We start from the raw sequence: 25,641 nt of genomic DNA on the forward strand, positions 1-25,641 counted from the left end.
TTAATTTAGAATTAATTTTTTTTAAAAAAGAAAGTGTATTGGAATATGTTAGCCGATATTGTAATAACAAATATTTAGTTTCAATTTTATTATGTCAATATTCAATATTATTTAGATGGTGAAGCGTTCGTGTGTGCTACATATAAGTTGATTTTTTTTTTTTTTTTCGTTTTATGAAACTAGTTTAAATATGCTTGTGATAATCTAAGTTATAATTAATGTTTTCATAAAATGATATCACAAGAAAACATCATAATCTAACCTTAAATATTTTTATTTACTAAATAAAAAACTAAATTACTAGAGGTGTTATAATGGCAAGCCGCCTTGGACCCGCTCACCTGGGTTAAGCCCAGATCAGCCTGTAAACATGGAAGGAATGGGCTGAGGGTAGCAGGACTAACTAGTTCGATTTGTGGCCCAGTAACCCTAATTAAGTAAAAATTTTAATTTTAATTTTTTTTCACTAAATGTAATAAATAAAAAGTACTTATAAAATCAAGAGAATTAATAATAACTATAAATGAATTAAATACCTGCAGGCTGGCTTATGAGGCTTGGCATGAGCCCGGCCCATCATAGGATGAGGCCACGAGCTGAATTGGGCTAAAAAGTTAGAAATTTTAATTGGATTTTAGTTTAACCGCCAACTAGATGACAAAAACTTAGTCTGAAAAGTTTACACGACACGAATGATCAAGTCGTATCATCTGTCTTAATAATATATATATATATATATATAAAATAAACAACGACCACTTCTTACCAATATATAAAAAAAAAAAAAAATTGCATCTTCGTACGTGTACTGAAAATGATATTTTCAGTACACTCATTGAACAACCCTGAATTAAGGAGATTTGACCTGCTCTTAGAAGAAAATTTGATTAAATTAGAATTCATTTGGTGGAAGAGATGCCTCAAGCAATTTTGAAAGGAAAAAGATGATTAACATGATATTGGGATTTTATTTTTATAGGTTCATGCCATGGATCAAGGCAATTGATTATTAAATGATTTAATTTCACTTTAATCCTAAAATAAAATATTATTTATATTGGCTTTAATGGGTGGTCTACATTTCATTAATGCAGGGCTTTAGTGGATTCCCCTTTCAAATAATTGCAGCCTCAAATTGCGCATGTGGGTAGGGTGCAAACACTTGGATATTAATCCTAATAATAAATTATATTGGTGATTATTTTAATTAATATTAGTGGTAATTATTGAACCAAAGTGGGTTCCACTAATTCATAATGCGGACTTTTATCTTTGGAATGTTATACCCAAGTTGTTAATTAATTTAAATTTTTTACTAATATTTATTTATGTGTGACACGTGAATTCATGTGAAGATGGCCCCTCTTTTTTGCTACTACACCACCAACACACAAACTATTGTTTTTATTATTTTTTTTAAAAGGAATATTTCGCTTCTTAATTAGAAAACAATTCACTCCGAGAACTTAATTATAATTTTTTAATGAGAAAAAAAAATTAATTCAAATTTTAATTCATCATAATTATACGAACTAACAAAATTTAATTATTTATTTTTAAATATCGTTTCATTTAAAAATACAATAATTCACTATATATATATATATATATAAATTTAGATGGGATATAAATTAATGTTTTGCTAAGTTTAATTTTTTAAAAATCTCAAGTGAAGCCAATTATTTATATGACAAGATCGACAAACATAAATTGCCAACCAAATCTCGCTCACCATTTTTTAAAATTAATTGGTGGTTAATTAGAGCCAAATTTGTGAGCTTATTAAATTGTGGTGCACGATCCAAGTGAATTAAATTATCAACGACCTGCAAGATGATTAGAATATAATTGAGAAATTCTTAATTAATCTCATGAGTAAACAGTTATATTGTAAATTTGTTATACCTACTCAAAATCTATAAGTAGAACAGTTCAACGGGGACATTACATATTGAATTAAGAAATTATAAATTGATGATCGAAGGTATGATGAGTAGATAGCAGATTAATTAATTGGTATGCTTGAGCTTTGAAATTTATGCATGATCAGTACTAAAACATACATAAATAAAATTAATTTTTATTGTAATATAGAATAATGTACTAGTTGATTGATCAATTTTAATAATTAACGAGAACATATTATATATATATATATATATATACACACACACACATACATATATATATATAGAGAGAGAGAGGAATGGATCTTTCAAATCAATATATATATATATATATATTTATTTATTCATAAAGAAAGAAAGTTCTGATGAAAGTAGTGGATAGGGTAGGGTGAAATCTTCAACAAGTTTCATTTCCTCATTTTCCCTTAAGATTCCTGTGTTTTTTTTTCCTACTTTTGGGAAAATGACATAAAACAAACATCAATATTTAATTTTTTTCTCTCTGCATAATTTTATATTTTGCACATATCTTAACGTGGAAAAAAAAAAAATTAGTTTAATATCTTGAAGTTGGCCTTTCTTTCCATTTTAGCATATGCTTGTATACATACTTATTAAAGATCCAAATGGAAAGAGATTTGAAAACCTTATTTAAACAAAATTTGTGGGAAAACTTGATGTATTTAACTGTAATAAAGCAAGATATAATGCATACAGTAACTCATCAATAAATTCATTGGGGTGTCCAAATGAGATGCACCTTTTAGTAACAAAATAGATTTTTATATACTTGAAACGTACTACTGCTTATAAAATAATATATAAAAATGATGAAAAAACTTTAGTTTTATAGATAAGAAGTATGTTGGAGATTTGATGATAAAAAAAACTACATCTATTTATGTCTTTTTAATGAGATCATGTATAGTCTCATGTTCATCTATTAATTAATCAATTGTAACATTGTTAACAATAAAAGTAAAATTCTTAGTAACAATAATGTGTGTTTGCCGAGTAATGACTATGAAAAATCTTTAAAATGTTTGTTTTAAGTAAAAATAACATATTTTCATCTATTATAATAATAGTTCGACCATTAAAGTATTAGAACAATCTTGTTTTTATATAGAAAAAAAAAAACATATTGATGTAAGATATTAATTTTCGTGGAATCCTACGAGATTAATCTTTTATATTGTATCAAACTGTTGATAAAGTATAAGGATCTTTTAAGTTAAATACATTTCAAAAACTTAAGATACTATTTAGAGTTTGCACAACTCAAAGTCCAAATTAGTGAAGTCTTTTTTTATTTAAAGTAATTTTAAATTTTCTAGGGTTTTGTCATTTTCAATGTACTATTTTTTCTATGTTTATAGATATTTATATGAGTGGATTTGTTTACTATAATTCAGGGATTAGTTCTTATATTTTAAATTAAATTGTTAAATACAACTTGTAAAAGAGGCTGCTGCTTTATGAATAAAATCATTCAGTCATTCAATTTTTTTTTTCTTTTTCTTTTTTGGTTTCCTTCTATTTGATATTTTAAAGCAAGAAGAAGGTTAGTACCAGTTACAAGTTCTATGCGATGGCTGTCAAGTGCATTAGGACTGTCTTTGGTGACTAAGATGAGGGTTGAACTTGTTCTTTATATCAGTTGACAGCTCTTGTAGCCTATAAGTGCTTATTTTGGCAACATTTTTCTGAATTCATTGCTAGTGTCTCTGTCATGATGATTCTTCTTATTTTGCATTGCCTGCTTTGATTGTTATTTGTGGTAGTTTGAGTAATGAAAATCTTGATTATGATTATTGTATCGGACGAGTGGATTGGCTACCAAAATCATTTCTAGCAAGCCCACCAATATAATTCACCATGGATTACCCAGTATCAAGAATGGAGAGAGAGTTACTTTAGAAAAAGTCAAATGGAGAATAACAGTTTGTGGTTTCATGAAAAATTACTTGTTGCATAAGTGGTTTTGTTGGATGCTTGAGAAAATTAAAACCTGATGAGAGGAGGCATGGAAAGAAAGAATCGGATGTAATTGCAAATGGAATTATCAAAAGCTAAAGAAAAATTAATTATAAAAAAGAAAGATCCTGTACACATAACTAATTGTAGATGCAACAAAATATTGATTCAACCAAAAAAGAAATTTAATAAGAAGAAGAGAATAAATTATAATGCGCCTAAGTATATAAACAAAACAAGTGTGAATGAAAACAAAAATAAATAAATATGTTTCTTCATTTGTAGGATTGATTAGCAGTAAAATATATAAAAGGGGTGTGATCATCTAGAGAGACAAGTCCTGGAAATTAGGGCATCGTGGGGTCCCGAGCGCATGGGTAGGTGGGAAGCAAGTTGTTTTCTTGTGCTGCAAAACACCGCTCTCTCTCTCTCTCTCTCTCTATATATATATATAAAGCTTTGTTTGTTTACATATATATATATATATATGAATCACTAAGAAACACAAAGCAATTCACGTACCATGTCTTTGGGCAGCCAAACTGATCGCATCCTAGTTGATTTTTGTTTTCAGTCAATTTCAAAGTCATTTCTTGCATAACGCCGTGTTAAATACATTATTCCGGCAACTTGCTGTATTGCTTACTGGATTTTTTTGTATTAGGTAGTTTGTTTACTTCTTCTATATATGTGTTTCTTTTAATGAAAATATGTAAGAATAATATATTTCTAAAATATTTTCAAATACAAAGATCAGAAAATATTAAAAATAATTTTAAATTTTTTTTAGCTTCATTATAATCTTTTTTCTATCATTATCATCATTGCTAACTATATATAGTTCTGTAAATTAAACATATTACTAAAAAAAATAAATAAACTTTCACGTTTATTAATTATTCAAATCCAATGAAATTGGACAGTTTAATTAATCCAACTGTAAAATAAATATGTAATTATTGAAATCAAATTGAATTGGTCGGTTCGATTAATCCAACTGTAAATTGCATATTTAACTGGTTAAATTTGTTAAATATATTATCTAATTATAAAAACAGTAAAGTTAAAACTGAAAAAAAGTAAGTAAAAATTAACAGGTTTAATTAAATTCAACAATTCCCAAGATAATATTTAATTATTTTATTTGCAATGATATATTTTGATTATTTAGCACAAATATTTACATTTTTTTTAATAATAAAAATTAAGCTAATATGTAAATGAACAACAAGAAACACATAGCAATTAATAAATAATGACTGGATTTGTCTATACGCAAAGATAGCAATTAGTTTAATTAACATCATAAATATTAAAGAAATTGGTTAATGTGGCACGTGTGTTTTTTCGACCTTTTTAATTGATAATTCATTATGAATGCTAAATTGGGTCCCCTTTTCGGAAGATCGTATTATTATTTAAGTGGTTCATATAATATACATATGTATGTGTAGTCATGTATAATATATGAACATAATCAACTAAAGCAACCTGGGGTTGGGGAGCAATAACTATTATTAATAAAATAATAATAATAATACATGATATATTTTTTAAATAAAGTTTATAAATTTATTATAAATGAATGATATATAAACATTAAGTATGATATAATATAGAATAACTTTGAAATAGTGACATACTAAGAATATAATTCACAAAAAAATTACAATTTTTTGTAAAAAATATATAACAATTATTAAGTTAAGTTAAATAGTAGATTACATTATCCATTAAGCTAAGGGGAATAAATTATAAACGATTATCTTTAGAAAAAATTATACATTAATTAAGATTCACTGACAGAGCACAAGAATATTTGCGACTACACTTAATTATTTTGAGTCCAAACATTTAGGGAATTTTAATTTCGTTACACCCCAATAATTAATATTTTTCTTTAAAAAAATTTGAATTGCTTAATCCAAGTAACTGCCCATACAATTATATATAAAAGCTAATCTATCTTCTTTTATATATGTGTATATATACACACACACACATATATATATATAAGTATTAATAGAAAATGACACATGTTATTGTAATAGTCGGGCCCGAAAAATGACCCGAAACATAGTTTTTATTTTTTAATTATTAATTTAAAATAATTAATTATTTTATTTTATTTTTATTTAAATAAAATTTTGAGAAAAAATGAATTAAGGGCTAGATTGAAAATAATTTTTAAAAAAACGGGTGATAATTTGAGTTTTGAAAATATTTTTGAAAAAAATTAGAAACAGGTGGTCAAAATGCAAATAGAGAAAGTTTGACTACATAGGACCGCTCAGTTAGCAGTCTCAACGAACTAGAATGCGCCGTGTGGCAAGGTGCGTGACGTCGGTGCCACGCGGGAGGCCACGCTGGCGATTCACGTGCCCCGCGATCGGACGGCCAGGATCGATCCCGCATGCGTAGACGGTCTGCGTTCGTTTCCTCCTTAAACGCGATTGGATGATTGAGATCAATCGCAATCGAACGTACGAGATCGATTGCGATCAACGGCCCAAATCAACGCAGAATGATTATAAATAGTTCACATCACACGGGAACCTGAACTCTAGCCATCAGCCCCTGCCAGAGAATAAGAACCAGACGCCGGAGAAGGAGGTCGACCGTCGACCGCCGCCACATCAGAGTCACCGTCAACCTTGAAAAATGTAAAAGTTTCCTCTACCCGCTCAAAATTCAATTTCGAGTACCCCTGTGAACAAATTGGAGTAAGAAGGATGACGAACTGAAAACTGCATACAAAGGCTAGCGGAGCCGCTGCAGCTAAAACTCCAAAATTTTGCTAATGAGCCCATTTTCAATTCTCGTTTCACGTAATTTTTCGATCATTATGTTTACCGTTCTTTTCTGTGCAGGGTAGCAAATGAAAGAACCTCAACCGCGAAGGAGGATCGGTGGAGTCGCTACACCCATAGGTCCCCCCGTCGATAGGTTCGATTTGTTTTGTGATTTCTTAGCCAACCGAGACCCTTAACGTATTTTTTTGCAGTGATATGGCCAAAATCGGTCAAAACTGGCCAAGTCAAGGCGAACTGCCACTGTAGGAGGCAGAGCCAGCATCGGAGCACAGCGGCAGTGCCGTGCCGGAATTTCAAAATTGGTCGGAATAAGTTTTGGACAGTGATTTTGAATTTTTGGGGGTATTTTTATATATGTGACTAGTATTTTAAATTCTATAGAAAAAATTTAGGGAACCTGGTACCTATTAGGAGGCGTAATAGATAGCTCGATGTCTCAGAACACCGATCCGGATAAGGATCCCTCACCCTATTCTCCTTTACAGTAAATTGAGATATACAATGTATAATTTTATATTTTTTGTGAAAAATTAAAAAATTTTAAAAATAATTACAGGTTATTAGTGAAGACGAAATCGGTTAATTCACAATTGTCGTGATTTACTGTTTATTTTTCTGTACTGTCTTACTTACTTGATTTTCGTATAGTACATATTTTTAATTTATAGTTTAATAGTATTATCAACTTATCTGATTATTTTGGTTATATACCGTCAGTATGAATATAGTTTAATTGATATGTGAATGTGATATAAAATATTGGTATAAGTTTGTTGGTTGTTTGTTGATAAAAATCTTTATGTGAAAGACTTGCTAGTTATCTAGGAAAATTGCAAACAGATCCGGTACATAGGGAACCCTACCATGAACGTTACCTCAGTCGGACAGGATTGGAAAATCCCTTACTAGAAAGGTTTGAGAGATATGGTTCACTCTCATAACGGACATGATATCGAGATGATGGAATGTTTGGCGCCCATTACTGGATAAGGTATAAGGAGTACTGGTCAATTGTAAAATTGGATATTGGGTCCACGAGTAGGGAGAACATCCCTATGGACCCCTAAAAGTACCAGTAAGCAAGTAAGAAATAAAAACTATTGTTTATCGTTCTCTTATGCGTGAAAGTAAAAAATGATATGGATGTGGGTTTTCATATATTGTCTTTGAAAAACTTATTATGTTAAGTATTAAACAAATGTGCTTAAGTTTTAAATGTATTTAAATAAAGTAAGAGCTCCATTAGTTATTATTTTTTTATTTTTTTTACTAATTTTCAGTTTTTGTATATATTATTAGTGTGATATTCTTACTAGATTAATGTATCTCACCCTTTCATTAAGTATTTCAGATCAAAAGGATCAAGATCCAGATCCTGATCAGCAAGAGGGTTGTGAGTAGTTCATTATTCGAACTCCCTTCAAGTACTAGTAAAAGTTGTTTTAGGATATTAGTTATTCGCTTTTAGTTTTGTTTCTTTAATTTTCATTTGTCTTTTAGAAGAAACATTTTCATAATCTTATTAGAGATTCAGAATTGTTGTGTAATGAATGTAAACCATAACTCTATTAATTGCTTCTGCATTTAGTTTATGAATTTATTTCCCTTTAAGTTTTGGGTCTTTACAGTTATATTCTTATTTCTTAAGAAACTTATGGATATAAAAAAGAATTTAAAGTAATACTCAAATTTCTACAATTAATAATTTTATTAAAATTTTTAGTAGTTAGATAATTAATAAATATTCAATTTTTTTAGTTATTTGAAAAATAACGATTATGTTATACTGTATGATTTTAAAAGATTAAAATAAAATTTATATAATGCTATAAACGAAGAGTACTTCTAACAGTATATTTTAACTCCAACATAATAAAAAAATTAATCTAAAACTTAAATAATTTATACATGTAATTAGGTAGACCAAACTTTTAAAGAAACTCTTTTCTCTTTTTGCTATAGAAGATTTTCCCAATAAATACATACAAAAGATAGTATTAGCTAATAAATTTTTAACTACAACTAATCACATGATTTTCTATTATAGAAATAATCAATAATAAATAATCAGTCTAATTATCAATAATTTCAAGATCTGCCTCTGCTTAACGTTTTAGATTAATGGTATATTTGAAATTTGAAGTAATAATTTTAAATTTTATTTTAAAAAAGTTAAAGAATTATATGCATTATGTTGTAAAACGTTAGGAAATTTTTTTTTTAAATTTATAATTGTAGTCAAACATTTAAAGAAAGAAAGGTTATAGAGAAAATAGAGGATGAGCAATTGTAAGAATCATGTAATTTAAAATAATGACTTAGGTCGCTACTAATTTTTGTCTTGAATGATTGTTGTTTTGCACCATCCTTAATTTATTCATTTAATAGGTTGTACCTATCAAGGTCATATAACTATTTAGGTTTTAAAACTAATGAGACTCTTGCTAGTTGTTGTCATTTCACCCATCAAACCAAACTCCAATTGCTTATTTTAAAGCTAATCCAAGTATTTTCTTATTGCCTTTCTTGGTTTGTTCAAAAATGGTGAAAGATGCTACAATTTCTATAATGGCGTATCTCTCGATTTAATTACAAATAATGATATTGCTAAGTTTGAAAACAATTATGTTCTCGATAAAGAGACTCCATATGAAGATACTATTCCAAAATTTCTTTTGGCTCTTAAGAGAAATAAAGAAAGTTTGGTTATTTTTTATTTTATAAATTTTATCAGTTCTATTGATTTACTGTATATTCAATTTAATTTTGAAAACATTCATATTTTTCAATATAATTTCAAATTCAGCAGCCTTACTTATTAAGAAGAAAAGTTTCTATTTTGAAATTTTTCTACTTCAATGTTTAAAAATTTGATATTGAGTTTTTATCAAATGAGAGAAAACGATATTGAATAGGAAGCTCTTATAATAATCATATTTTAATGATAGAAAATTTGAGATATGATCAATAAAGAAAAAAAATATTTTTATAAGTTAACTAAAAGGGATAGGAAGACTTAACTCCTCTTTTTAAAGCATGTAAAGTTCTACAATGAAGAAAAGTAAGAAAATCTATTTTTCTATAGTCTAAATTTATTATTTTTCTAGTTCTTTCTAGGTAATGTATTTTTCTTTTTACTAAGTTCTTCAAATTTTCTATTTTTGACATATTTTAGTATGTATAAATAATGTAATTAAGTTACATATTATTAGTAACTATTGATGATTATTATTTAAATATCGAGATATTACTTTAGTTATTGAGATTCGACTCTTGTTTTATCAAGAAAACTTCAAAGAGATCGTGAAAGACTCTTTGACTTAATAAACTTCCAGGAAATTGTTAGCAACTAAATCGAGAAATGCATTACTAGATAACTCAATTTTTATTATAAAAATTGCAGCATTTTTCACATTCTCTTCTAATTTATCAAAAACAAAAAAAGAAGAAGGTTTAGTCAAAATTTGTATATGTCCAATTCGCATAGCTACTACTAAAATAATTCATAGGGAAAATCAAGACACCTTGACCAAATAGCTCTTACTATCCCTTTTCTTTTAAATAAAATTATTCTTCAGTGTGTTTGTTTTTTTTTTTTTAAATGAAGATAGAAAGATAAAGACTGTCTGATACATTGTTTTTTATATTACAGGGTGCTAATTCCATTGATGTGAAAGTTGTCAGTTTCCAAAGTGAAAAAAAAAAAAAAGAAAAACCTAGCTGGATTCCTTATTTGGTCATTATTACAATTGGGTTCATCTTATAAACCTTCCATTCTTTCTAATAATGACATATATTATTCTCTTCCATCATACACACATCTGCTACCAGATCATCTTCTTCACTTTTCTTAATGCATGAAAAGATCATCTTCTTCACTTTCCCTAATCCATGAAACATAACTGCGAGCATAATGTCTGACTGTTGGGAAGGGATAACCCTCTTTTTTTAAAGAAAGGCGTGTTTAGCTGTTGAGTAATATTGTTTATGATATGTGTATATATGTATGTGGGCATGTGAATATGTATATATATATAACCTACCAATATGTAATAAAGTATTATAGCCATAAACGTTTAAAATCTGGGTCGGCTGCATTTGAAGACAGGAGTTTTGAAATGCTTCAACAAAGGAATCTACCCAAACAAAACACCCTGCAGAATACGCACTCGAAGGTATTAACAACAGAGAAATTAAGATGTAAAACACAGACCCATATCCTTCATTTTAATATTTCTTGTACAACTAATTAAACCAAATGTACACTGGACTGCAACGCACTCAACATATTAATATCACTTAGGAAATAGAACGAAAAGAAAAAAAGCCTTATCTTTAAGAGTCTTCTCCATGTGTAGTGTGAAAAACATAAGACTCATGAAAAAGATAATAAAAACAATGGTGCATCCATGTTGTTTCCCAGGTTTTACAATGGAATCCACTAAAAACCAAACATTCTTGTATTTCTTTTCTTGTTGCTGATTAACAATTCTCTTTCGACTGAAGTATCAGATCAAACTGCAGAATACACACACACAAACACGCACACACATCTGTACCATTCTGTCAAGCATTCGAGTATAACTCTCAACCTCTTCGTGTATATCACCGGTTAACTGTCACATAGCAGTAGAAAATCTCAGGAATGTTTGAAAGGGAGAATAAAGATGCCAAGGATGTCGAAATTCAGGCCACAACTTCAATTCATTTCTTTTATACTCTTGAGCTAATAAGCAACTAAACATGCATGCATGCATATATTCAACAGAAATGTGATTCCCCAGTTAACAGTTTAGAAGGCGAAATCAATTTTAATCTAAATTAGCAGCACGGTTAACAAATGTGTTGTTATAGTTCATTTTTTCTTATTGCCGTACTAAAAACCAGAAAACTTTCCTTTTCTTTTTTTTTTTTTTTTTTTTTTTTCCTGAACAAGTACAAAGCAGGGTGTTGCAATAGGGCATATAGAAGAAAGACAGTTAAGAAAAAGAAAATGATTCCAAACAAAAATTGGAAACAACATATACCTTAGTGTGAAGAGTCCTTTCAGAAAAGATTGGCATTTCCTGGACTGTTTTCTAGGCGCCCTGAATTCTACCCTCCATGAGATGGAGTGATTGCTGAGAATAGAGACTGAAGGAAGAGTTCCAAAGAAGAAAACAAATTCAGGAGCAAAATATGTTGATCATATAGAGTAATGTTACAAGTAAATCTTTTTTGTTTCTTAAATTCCTGAAAAGAAATTTAAATCTTTTTTTCCTTTATTACAAAGAAGAAAGAAGTAGGCATGAAAACAAGTAATTAATATACATATCCGACGACTTCTCTGCTATGTCTCATCTCTTCATAGAAACGACAAACATACGCTACTCTACATTCTCTATCCTTTCAGTAAGGCTGTCGCGTGTGATTCCACCCGTATGCCTCTTGCCCTAGCTGTCCGCCACCATTTGGGACTAGATGAGGCGGTATATTGTACATAGGAAGAGATGATGGGTCCGCCAGCCCACTCCCGCCTCCTCCCATAGCCGGCGGTGAGTTCCCTGAGCCACCTTGGATCTGCCCCTGATCCGCTTCTTCCTCCTCTTCAAGCGGCAGTCTCTCGTACGTGGCGTTCGCGAAGGTGGCTGCAATCACCATCACCGGACCTGCTGCAACAAGTGAACCCACCACGCTGCCCCCCACTACTTGTCCCTGCCCGCCAGCCAGGTACACGGTCAGACCTGTGGATCCTGGAGGAGCTGGACCGGGCAGGAAGGCTCCAGTCAGTGACAGGATTTCGAACCTTCCATGTAGGGCAACCACGGCCCCTGGGGCAGCCGGTTGCCTAAGGGTAACGTTAGCGACGGAGCCGCTTCCGCTCAGCACGCAGACGCCACGTTGTCGTCTGCGTGCAAAGATAGCTATACTCTCAGCCACGTCAGTGCCGCTGGCAACTTCCATGACATGGCTACGGAGTGCGTTGGGACTGTCTCGAGTGACAAAGATGGGCGGTTTGGGTTTGTTCTTGGAGCCGGGTGGGCGGCCTCGTGGCCTGCGAGTCCCTACCTCGACAGCCCCTTCTCTCGGCTCATCCCCAGTGTCTCTGTCCTCGTCCTCGTCTCCTCCTCTTTTGTTGTTGTTGGAAATTTCAAGATCGCTTTTGTGCAAGAGTGGTGAATTGGCTGCCGGATCCATTCCCGGCATGCCCACCGGAGTAGTCCACCACCGATTAGCCAGGATTACGAACGAGGAGAGAGAGTTTGGAGAAAGTCAAATGGAGAAGAACAGTGTTCGGTTTCGTTGGATGCCTGAGATGATTAGACAAAGGGTGAGAGGAGGCGTGGAAAGAAGGAATTAGATGCAATTGCAAATGGAAGCATCAAAGCGAAAGAAAATTTAATGGAAAAAAACAAAAGAAAGGATCTTGTGCACCAATTGCATTTTATGACTGTTTGTAACCCATCACCTAAAACTATAACACATTCAAACCATTAGTTGAAGGGGGAGGGGGGGAGTCATTATTTGATATTTTAATAGTGATAAAATTTACCCTCTTAAATAATATTATTTAATAGGCAGAAAAATTTGTTTAGTGACTTCAAATGCTATTTGATATCCACCATTTTGTACTAAATTAAAAATTTATCACTACTAATAATTATTATTTAATTAAATATTAAATTGTGCGTTCCAATTCAATTATACTATTATTATTTAAAATTTATTTTTTATTATATTATTATTGATATATATATATATCATTTAATCAACAAGTATATAAATTTACTTAAAAATAAAATAAAATAAAATTTAGCACTAAATTCCTCCATACACAACATAAGGCATCCTAATAATCATAAATTATATTGTTGATTTTTTTTTTTTTTTTTAATTTAGTTTTATGGTCATTATTGAACCAAAGTGGGCTCCATTAATTGATAATGCGACTTTAGCTTTGGAATGTTATTGAACCAAGTTGTTAATTAATTAATTAATTAAAATTTTCACTAATATTTACTTATGTGTGACACGTGAATTCATATGGAGAGGGCCCCATTTTTGTTTCCAATATACTATATTGATTCATTAATTAATTTCTGGGATAATCTGGCCTCTTAATTAGAAAACAATTAATATTCAGTACTTAATTAAATCTTTCGATAGATCACATATAAAATCAATGGTTTTGTTGAATTTAATTTATCTAACTTTTGAAAATATATATATATATATATATATATTAAGTGAAGCCAATTAGATGTATGACAAGATTGATAAACAACAATTGCCAACCAAATCTCTTTCGCCAATTTTTTAAAATTAATCCGGTGGTTAATTGGAGTCAAATTTGTTAGCTTATTAAATTCTGGTGCACGATCCAAGTGAATTAAATTATCGACGACTTAGAAGATGATTAAAATATAATTGAGAATTCTTTAATTAATCTCGTCAATAAAAGACCATATTATATGGTGAATTTGTTTTTATATATTAACTTAAGAAATTATATATTTATGATGCTAACCTATGCATGATGAGTAGATAGCAGGCAGATTAATTAATTAGTATGTTTGAACTTTGAAATTTATGCATGATAAGTACTAAAACATATATACAATTAATTTTACTTGTAATGTAATATATATATATATATATATACACACACACACACAGAGGGAGAGAGAGAGAGAGAGAGAGAGAGAGGGAGAGATTGAAGAAGAAAGGAGAGATCCTTTGTTGAGTTGCATCTTTCAAATCAAATATATATATATATATATAGTTATATTATATATCTAGAAAAATTCAACATAGATATATAAAGGTTGTAATAAAAGTAGTGGATGGGGTAGAGTGAAATCTTCAACATTTTTTATTCCCTCATTTTTTTCCTTTAAATTCCTGTGTGTTTTCCTACTTTTGGAATATATAAAACAAACAACATCAATCTTCATAAATATTTAATTTTGTCCTTTTCTATTATGCATATATTATATATATATAAAAAATCCAGTTCAATTTGTTGTAGATTATATGTTCATTTTTTCTTTTTAAATTTTATAAACATTATTCATTTTGCTTACACCGACAAATTTTTTATAAAACATATTTACACATACATTTTGTATTTAGAAAAACGTAAGAGTATAAATTTAGGAACAAAGAATGCAAATTATTAAAAAAAAAAAAAAACTTAAAAAACAGTTTTACATAAAATAATAAAAAGATAAAATAATTATATGCATAAATTTACATCAGATTAGTAAATTTAAGATTTTATTTCTTAATTCTAAAATATAAACTAAAGTTGAATATTTATGCTTTCTTAACTTCCTTTGAAGAAAGACCTGATGGTAGACCACCCTTTGCCATTCTTTTTCCAATGAGGAGTCCAACCGATGAACCTTGGGAGCATCCCGGGCAAGATCTATCGCTTCAGCTGCGGCTAAGGGAAGCAGTACCCTGAGCCATATCCGAGACCGTTAGCATTAGTTCCCCTCTCACCGATACCATGAAGGCAAATGGTATGGCTCTATAGCTTCTTTTTGGATAGTTATAAGCTTTAACCAAATATGGATGGGACAGGGTCAAAGACGTCTTGTTACGCATACAACTCCTTGGAACTTTGTTGCTGGCCTCGCCTTGAAAAAGTGAACATGACATAGCTCGGAGGAAAGACAGCATCTGAGAAATGACAGGAAGAATCGAAGAATTGAATCCTTTCCTTTTTTGTTTCAAGTAACGGCTTTTTATCGACCAATTTAAATAAGCTCTTTCTACTTTGTTCTAAAAGCTCGTCCTAAGGAAAGCAATTTTCACTCGAGAAGATAAGCTTAAGTTATAGTTATCACAGCTAAATTGTTTTACTCATAAATATTGCATTAATTAATTAGAGTGGATATAATTTTATTAAGGAAAAAAAAAAAAAAAGAAAAAAGAAACAGGAGTGGATGTAAGAACCCAAGAAAATTGGGGATTTTTGAGATTACAGTAGGACAACAAGCAAGGCTTTCCCTTTACTATCTGATGGCTTCTGTGTGTCCAAGGAAGGTAATTAACGAGGTTTAATTTTAATATCAATTTAGTACATGTAATTTAATTCAATCTTATCACATAAGTACATTTATAAAAGGCACAAATAAAAATTTGAAGCCAATAAATCAGGATTAAAGACTAAATATTGTTAATAAGAAAGGATCAAATAACATGTATTAAGATGTGCATTATTGCTCTAAGAGTTAAATTAAATTAAATTAAATTAAATTAAATTAATAATTGAGGTGTAAATTCTTTGAAATATAAAAATATATATTTTTATCTTTCAATGTATTTATATTTAAATATATATTATTTACAAAAAATATAAAAGAAAACTGAGATCTTTATGTGATTGCCATCTAAATGCATTCGCTTCTTGTTAGTGCATGCTAAAGGGTAAGCTTAATCTTTAATGGTTTTATATTGTATTATTTTATATGTATATTTTCACTGGTGAGATTAATAAATTAAATATTTTTAACTGATTTAATAATGGGTCCAAGTTTAATAAGTAACAATGTTTATTTGGAGTGCACAAATTTTGTTCCTTTGTCTTAGTTAGTATTATAGGTTCTACTTGTTTCATGATATAATACACAGATTATTAATACACCTTTAGAAAAATATACATATATTATGAATTCAGAAACCATGTTGGTGGGAATGACAAGATCTAAAAGCAATTATACGAGGGAATTAAGTATATCTTGTTTGTGAAGAAGACATACATGTGCCAACATGCAAAAAAAAATAAAAAATAAAAATAAAAAATAAACAAGAAAAAGACAAAAAAATTGCGCCCCTTAATTTATAATTCTTTATTTTAATTCAATTAATTAATTTTGTGTAGATGCATGATTAATTAAAATACCATATTTTAAAAAATAATCATTTTAATGTCTCTTCGCTAACCTATTAATATTTGTGCATGCAGCCAACGATTACTATTTTTTTAATTTATAGTAAAAATATATAATGATTTGACTCAAACTTAGAGACAGCTTCTAGATGTGCCTTTTTTCTTCTTTATATATAATATATATATATATATATATGTGCGTGTGTGTGTGTGTGTATAAGTATTCCACTGCAAGTTTGTATCTCTAAAACTATTCTTTTAAATATGTACCTTGTCATAAATTATTTAGTATATTATTTTAAAAGAAATAAGAAGAGAAAAAAAAAAAAATGTTGACCGTAAACTTGTGGACTCAAAACAGCTAGGTTTGATTTTACAAATTTCAAACAAATACGGAATTTGTTTTCAATTATTTGAAAAAATAAATGATTTTATTATATAGTATACTTCTTAAAATATTAAAATATAATTTAAATAATACTATAAACTATAAACAGTTTTACATAATAAAATATAACCACTACGAACCATTTCACACAACGTAATATGACCATTAGATAATAAAAAAGTTCATCTAAAAATTAAATAACGTGTTTGTCAATAAATTATCATATGAATAGTTTTTTAGTATGTGATGTATTAAAAAATGACCTAAAGATTAATAGAGAGTATCAAAACATTTTACTAGTCAATAATTGACATGTAACATGCTGACCAATCTTTTAACGGAAAAATTTTCTCATTTTATTATAAAAATGGATGAAGGAATTATTTACAAAAAAAATATACATAAGATATATTTTTAATATATCTTATGTATATTAATATGATTTTAGAAAATATAAGTGTAATAACTGGGAAAAAGAAAAAAAAAAAGAGAAAAAAAAAAGAGAAAAAAAAAGGAGAGAGGGAAGGAAAAACGACGTCGTTTTGCAGAGGGGAGGAAACAACGTCGTTTTGGAAAGGGAAAAACGACGTCGTTTTGCAAGGAGGAAAACGACGCCGTTTTGCAAGGAGGAAAACGACGCCGTTTTGCAAGGAGGAAAACGACGCCGTTTTGCAAGGAGGAAAACGACGCCGTTTTGCAAGGAGGAAAACGACGCCGTTTTGAGAAAAAAAAACTGGGGTGATTCAAGAAGGAGGCGGGGGAAGGCAGGAAAGAGGAAAGGAAGGAAAAAAAGGGAAAAAGGGGAGCAGAGGAGAAGGGGAGCGGGAGAGAGAAAGAGGAGAGGAAGGAAGGTTCCAGAAGGAGAGAGGAAGGAAGCGGAGCGGGGAGAAGAGAAGATCGCGAACAGTGAGAGCAGATTCGGCCGCAAGGAAGAAAAATAGAAATGGGAGGTACGGTAATGAACTCTAAATTTGTGTGTTGATTTGAGTATGAAATGGTTGGATGTGTAGCGTGCGTAGTCACGGGTTACAGAGGTAGTGACGTACGGAAGGGACGGGTGAGAATGTGTAGTGAGGCGGGGGAAATAAAGTGGACCGAGGGAGGATCGCGGAGGAGAGAGGGAGAAGGTGGCGGTACGGGTAAGGGAGAGAGATAGGAGCACGGAATGAGTGGAGGCCATGAGAGAGAAAGGAGAGGTACAAACGAAAGAGGTAACCGCGTGAGGATCACGGGAGGAGAGAGTGAGAAGGTGACGGTACGGACGGGAAACGGTGTGGGGGTGAGTGAGGGGTGTGAGCGACGCAGAGGGAGATAGGGAGACATTGTGGTGTGAGGACGTAGTCGGAGGGAGAGATAGGTGGAGGCAGTGGGGGGAAAAGCAGGGGAAGGGATGAGTCCGTGGAGTGAGTGAGGCGAGAAGGACGGTGTGATGTGATGGTGTGGCAGGTGGTTATAGCCGAGGGAAAGATAGGGGAAGGCAGTGGAGGAACGCTGGTGGGAGGAAGAACCCGCGGGGTGAGTGAGGTGAGAAGGATGGTGTGACGCGACGTTGTGGCGGGAGATTGTAGCAGAGAGAGAGAGTTAGGGAGGGGCGGGGAGTGAAGGTTAGAGAAGGGAAAGATCCACCGGATGAGGGAGATCCTGAGATGCTTTGGGAAGTGGAGTTGGTTAGTTGGAACCTTAGGGAAAGAGAGACGCAGTGAGTGGGGGCAATTAGGATATGTCGCAGGTGTGCGTGCGTGGCCTGGTATAGGTCGAGAGGTGGTTAGTGGTCGCCGACATCGGTGACGGGAGAGAAAGACCAGTGTATGTGTGAGTGGCTTGGTATAGGTCGTGAGATGGCTAACGGTCGCCGATGGTGGTGACGGGAGAGAATGATCAGAGTGTGTGTGAGTGGCCTGGTATAGGTCGTGAGATGGCTAACGATCGCCGATGGTGGTGACGGGAGAGAATGATCAGAGTGTGTATGAGTGGCCTGGTATAGGTCGAGAGATGGCTAACGGTCGCCGATGATGGCAACGCAAGTGAATGAAAATGGTGTGTGTGTGTGAGTGGCTTGGTATAGGTCAGGGGATGGCTAACGGTCGCCGAAGGTGGTGACGGGAGAGAATGATTGGAGTGTGCGTGTGTGGCCTGATATGGGGTCGATAGGTGACGGATGGTCGCCGCTGTTGGTAATGGAAATAAGTGAGATTTGTGTGCGCGTGTGGCCCACTAGGGGTCGATAGGTGGTTAATGGTTGCCAATCTTGGCGATGAAGGGTATCCCTGGCACGCCTGGAGTGCCGTTGGGAACGGACGCCTAGGGTAGGTAGAATAGTAGGCGCAGGAGGGAAAGTGTTGAGTTCAGTAATGAACGATTGGTAGAGGCATAGGATTTATACTGTTGCATTTCACGCATGTATTTTGAGTTTTACTGTACTGAGTTAAAGGAACTCACTCTTTCCTTTTTACAGATAATGTAGGGACGGAGTCCGGATCGAGGCCGTTAGATTCCGATCCTAGTGTGTAGAGTACAAGATGAGGAGTTTTGTTTTATTTTGTCTGAATGGAATATGTAGAATTGATGATAGCATAGATTTTGAGTATGGTTGTATGGTATGAGGTGTCTTGTACATGGTTGTAGGATTGTCTTGATCATTGAATGAGGGATTATGCTATTGTTTCCTTGTGCATGACCGTTTGGTTATGAAAGTTGGTTGTTTGTTAATTATGCCCAACAGAAAAAAAAAAAAATGGGGCATTATAGTCTTAGGCCTTTCCCACTTCATCACTGCTTCTATCTTTGCTGGGTCCACCGATATCCCATCTCTCGACACAATATAGCCCAAAAATGCTATCTGATCCAACCAGAACTCACATTTACTAAACTTGGCATACAATTTGGCCTTCCGGAGCATCCCTAGCACCGTTGTTAGATGTTCTGCATGCTCCCCCACATCCTTCGAATAGATCAATATGTCATCTATAAAGACAATGACATAGCGATCTAGTAGGGGTCGGAACACCCGATTCATCAGATCCATAAACACCGTAGGCGCATTCGTTAACCCAAAAGGCATCACCAGGAACTCATAATGTCCATACCTGGTACGGAACGCAGTCTTAGCAATGTCTTCGGCTCTTACCCTTAGCTGATGATATCCTGACCGCAGATCTATTTTTAAAAATACTTGTGCTCCTTGTAACTGATCAAATAAATCATCAATTCTGGGTAACGGATACTTATTCTTTATTGTCACTTGGTTCAATTCTCTATAATCAATACACATTCTCATAGTCCCGTCTTTTTTCTTAACAAACAACACCGGGGCCCCCCACGGTGACACACTGGGTTGAATAAATTTCTTATCCAACAACTCCTGTAACTGTGTACTCAACTCCATTAGTTCTGACTTCACCATCCTGTAGGGAACCTTGGAAATGGGTTGGGTGCCGGGCTGAAGTTCTATTGTGAACTCGACCTCTCTATTGGGTGGCAACCCCGGCAGGTCGTCCGGAAATACGTCCGGAAAATCCCTGACCAGTGGTATCTCCGGGAGAGCAAGTCTCCTACCCTCGTTCCCTGTTAAAGACATAGATAAACGGTAATTCTTGCATATATTCATACTAACATATCCTTCAATTTAACACTCATCTATTCATTGATTTTCCCATACATAAATAGATTCTTCGTTTGGCAATTTAAACACTACCCTCTTACGAAAACAATCTACATGGGCATGGTGGGCCGCAAGCCAATCCATACCCAGTATTACATCAAAATCTTGTATGTCTAACAAAATTAAGTCTACTTTTAACTTCTTCCCCTCTATCTCTACCGCACAAGAGTCAAACATTATATCAGTACATAAAGCGTCATTAGTTGGCGTAGATATTACCAATACCCGGTCCAATCCCCGAGGCTCTATCTTTAGTCTAGATGCGAACCTAGGCGATACAAATGAATGTGTGGCACCAGTGTCAATTAGTACTCTAGCAGGAATATTCGAAATATAAAGTATACCTTGTATTACTCCTAAAGTAGCGACCGCCTCCGGAACCATCATGGCAAACACCCGCCCTTGAACCAACGACCGACCAGACTCTCTTGGCAGGGGGCAATCTCGTATGAAGTGTTGTGTGCTCCCACACCGATAACAGCTTCGACTACCATTCATACATGGCCGTCCTCCATGGTTTTTACCACACCGTGGGCACATTCCGGCCATCTAATGACCCGGAACTGCCTCCTGAACCACTCTCTGCCTCTTCTCTGTTTGACTAGAAGATGGTGGCGGTCGTCTATAACTGGAGGGTCCTTTATTATTGTCAGTCTGTTCCTTATACAGTGCCTCTATCAACTGTGCCTTCTCCAATACCATCTGATATGTAGGCAATGCAAACATAGCCACTTGGTGATACAATTCTGACCGTAACCCCTTTTCAAATCGTCGGGCCTTCTTAGTTTCATTCATCAAGACTTCGGGCGCAAACCGGCCCAAATCTATATATCTCTCGGCGTACTCCACCACAAACAACCTCCCTTGTCTAAGTTCAGTAAATTCTGCTTCCTTTCGCTGTCTCAGAAAATCTGGGAAATACTCTGCATTGAAAGCTTCTAGGAAGACTTCCCAGGTGATTGGTGGGACCAAGGCCCCCTTTTTCAATTTCCACCAGCGTTCAGCGGACCCTCTTAACATGAATGTAGCCAGCTGTACTCTCTGTTCTGTAGTCACTGTCATCACCTCGAATAACTTTTCTGTCTCCTTTATCCAATCCTCTGCCACCAGTGGGTCAGACCCCCCATTGAAAGTATGAGGGTTCAACCTTCGGTATTTATCAATATTGCTCGTATCCACCACTCCTATGGAAACCCCTTGTTGTGGCACCGATGTTGCCTCTGACCGCAATTCTCTATCTCTAATCACGGTAGCTAAGCTCTCAACCACTCTGCAAAGCCGGTTAAAGTCTTCCTGCTGTACGTCGGACTGCGCTGTATGGGTTGCCGATGGACCAGCAGCGTGTCTCGGCTGTACGAGAGGGGGCACAGTATGACACGGGGCTGGCCCTTGAAATGCAGCGAGTGGTACATGGTGAAATCCCGGGGCTCGTCGTGGGGCCCCTGGGGTGCGCTCACGACGGGGTCGGCCCCTACCCTTCTTCGTCACCTCCCTCGACTCACCTGCATAATAGTGGCACCCATTATTAGTGCTCTGATACCAACTGTAACGCCCCGTTTTTTTTTTTTTTTTTTTTTTTTTCTGTTGGGCATAATTAACAAACAACCAACTTTCATAACCAAACGGTCATGCACAAGGAAACAATAGCATAATCCCTCATTCAATGATCAAGACAATCCTACAACCATGTACAAGACACCTCATACCATACAACCATACTCAAAATCTATGTTATCATCAATTCTACATATTCCATTCAGACAAAATAAAACGAAACTCCTCATCTTGTACTCTACACACTAGGATCGGAATCTAACGGCCTCGATCCGGACTCCATTCCTACATCATCTGTAAAAAGGAAAGAGTGAGTTCCTTTAACTCAGTACAGTAAAACTCAAAATACATGCGTGAAATGCAACAGTATAAATCCTATGCCTCTACCAATCGTTCACTACTGAACTCAACCCCTTTTCAAACCGTCCACACCTTGACCCCAGTAAGCCACGCACACACGCAATACCGTTCTCACACGTCACTAACATCGGTGACTCATGCTCATTATTCCATACCTCGACCCTAATAGGCCACGCACACACACAATCCGTCCACCCCTCGCCCCCAATCAGCCACGCACACACACAATCCGTCCACACCTCGACCTCAATAGGTCACACACACACACAATCCATTCTCGCACGTCACCAACATCGGTGACTCATGCTCACTACCCCACACCTCGACCACAATAGGCCACGCACACACACCATCCGTCCACACCTCGACCCCAATAGGCCACGCACAAACACAACTCGTCCATACCTCGACCCCAATAGGCCACGCACAGACACAACTCGTCCACACCTTGACCTCAATAGGCCACACACACACACAATCCATTCTCGCACGTCACCAACATCGGTGACTCATGCTCACTACCCCATACCTCGACCACAATAGGCCACGCACACCCACCATCCGTCCACACCTCGACCCCAATAGGCCACACACACACACAACCCATCCACACCTCGACCCCAATAGGCTACGCACACACACAACCCGTCCACACCTCGACCCCAACAGGCCATACACACACACAATCCGTTCTCGTACGTCACCAACATCGGCGACTCATGCTCCCTCCACTACCTCTCGACCTTATTAGGCCACACGCACACCAAGACTTCCCGCACACGCTGGTGATGTTCCCTCGCCAACCTTTAAATTTATAGCAACTATACCAAACCATCTCCCCTCACCACACTCCCGTTATACCCCTACCAACGTCTCCCTACTCTCTCGCCTTAAACCATACTCTATAGTCCCCTCCTATGCCATCCCAATCTCCAGCAACTACGTTCTTATCCCTCGCTAAACCAACCTCTCCCTACGGTTCCATAAGCCTCTTCCCTTACCCGAAACTTTTCATACATGTCAATTTCCATTCCATCGTCCCCTCCCTCTCACAGTCCGAACTCGCATCGTCCCACTCACCACGTACATCCCTCTCACCCTCGCACAGTCCGAACTCACTGTCACACTCCCCACACTCACCCCTCTTACCGGACACTCACCGAACTCATTCCTCCTGCTCATTCCGCTCGCGACTCTCTCCGCACCCCCGCTCCTGCACACGACTCCCTTCGTCATCTCGAATTTCCCCACACACGCCAAACTGCTCACTCCCTCTTCCTCTCAGTGACCTTCCCTCGGTGCTCACACTCACCGCACACAACCTTCTCTCTCTCTCTCTCTCATAGATCTCCCGTACGCCCCACGATTCCATCATCTCTTTCTCAAGGCCTCCTCCGTGAACGTCTTCGCCATTCCATCCTACACTCCACCTCTCAGCTCCGCCCAGCTACCTACGGACTCCCTGGCCTCGGCAACCTGCAAATAGCATCACAACTCACCCAATACCTACACAACCAAAGTTTTTACTGTACCTTCTATTTCCACTTTCCTTCCTCTTGCCGATCGCACCGTTCGTTGTCCGCGGCTCTCTTCTTTCCCTTCTCGCTCATCTCTGCTCCGACTCCCCTCTCTCTCTTCTGGAACCTTCTTCCCTCTTTTCCTTCCTCCTTCCCGCTCTTTTCCTTCCCTGCTTTTCTCTTTTCTTTTTTGTTTCCTCTCTTCCCTTTCCTTCCCGACCCCCATTCATATCCTACCAGCTTACCCAAAACGACATCATTTTCCCCTTCCCAAAACGACGTTGTTCTCCCCCTCCCAAAACGACATCGTTTTTCCCTCTTCAAAACGGTGTCGTTTCTTTTAACAAATTTTTTTTTTCTTTTCCCCTTTTTCAGTTATTACAAAATGAATAATGATTTTTATAGCCATCATAAGTTGCACGCTTATCACACTGCCAAAATCTTCCAAGTAGGATGTGACTAGCATGCATGAGCACAATATTACAATGTATTTTATCAGTGTATTGCCCAATAGAGAAGAAAACTAATACCTGCTTAGTCTCTTTCATCTCTGCATAATCAGTCAACCACTACAACTTATAAGGGTGAGAACGGCGCGTGCATGTCAACCCAAGTTTATCAACTAGAATAATACTAGCAATGTTGGTGCAACTTCCCATTTATAAGGCAACGAGTGTAGAAGATATTCTCTCTCTAATTACTTTTTTCAGACTTAACTTGAACGTCTAAAACTCTCTGGATAACCAAAGCTTCCCCCTGAGCTGAATATTCAACATTTTTCTCAACATCCTCCAGTGGTGGTATGCTATCATTATATTCGCTCTCGCAATCACTAGCAATATCAATTCCACCATCATCTCTCAATAGAGTGATCTTCATATTTGGGCATTGAGAAGCGATACGTCCAGTTCCGAGACACCTAAAACATTTAATTGTACTATATTTTTTAGATTAGTTAGGTATCTTACCTTTTATATCAAGTAATGCGGACTTTTCCTTCTTCTCGTTTGTTCCCTCGTTTTCTTCTTTCTTAGGCCATTCCGAACTGTAGGTAAAGGTGACATATGATGTGTCCTGCCTTTTGTACTTGAGTTGTCTCTCGATTTTTATGGCCATGTACCATGTCTTCCACCTCCATATAGTGTTGTAATTCAACCGTGTTGGCGATCTGTTGAGACCTCCAAGGAATCTCGTCATGGTTGCTTTAGGATATTCTTCTATATTGGCCCTAATTATGGCCATCTCCATCTCTTTGTGATAGTCCTCAACGGACATAGACTCTTGCGTTAAGTGTTGTAACTTTTGATGCATCTTTCTATAGTAGTAAGAGGGTACAAATCTTTTTCACATAATTGCTTTCATCTCTCTCCAAGAGGAAATTGGTCGCTTTCTATTATGCCGTCTAGTAAGGAGTAGTTGATCCCACCACATAAGGCGTAGTCAGTGAACTCTACCGCTGCTAGTTTGATCTTTTTTTCTTCATAGTAATTATGGCAATCAAAAACTAGTTCTACCTTCCTTTCCCACTCCAAGTATGCTTCAGCATCATTCCTACCCTTAAAATGTGGTATTCTTATCTTGATGGAG

At 35.1% G+C, this 25,641-nt stretch overlaps 1 protein-coding gene across 1 annotated transcript; it reads right to left on the bottom strand.

Annotated features, from left to right (window-relative positions):
- Window positions 1-10,898: 10,898 nt before the first annotated feature.
- Window positions 10,899-12,961, bottom strand: LOC110815835 (AT-hook motif nuclear-localized protein 20-like). Its single transcript, XM_022043792.2, has 2 exons — window positions 11,725-12,961; window positions 10,899-11,313 (listed from the first exon to the last, which is right to left on the bottom strand). The coding sequence occupies exon 1, from the start codon at window positions 12,881-12,883 to the stop codon at window positions 12,086-12,088; it is 798 nt and encodes a 265-aa protein (XP_021899484.1). The 5' UTR covers window positions 12,884-12,961; the 3' UTR covers window positions 10,899-11,313; window positions 11,725-12,085.
- Window positions 12,962-25,641: the final 12,680 nt, after the last annotated feature.

The sequence above is a fragment of the Carica papaya genome, chromosome 3, assembly GCF_054855325.1.
Source record: "Carica papaya isolate Zhongbai chromosome 3, ASM5485532v1, whole genome shotgun sequence".
Taxonomy (NCBI): Eukaryota; Viridiplantae; Streptophyta; class Magnoliopsida; order Brassicales; family Caricaceae; genus Carica; species Carica papaya.

Coding starts and splice junctions, on each gene's coding strand:
- LOC110815835 (XM_022043792.2), bottom strand. CDS start 12,883: ATGCCGGGAATGGATCCGGCAGCCAATTCACCACTCTTGCACAAAAGC.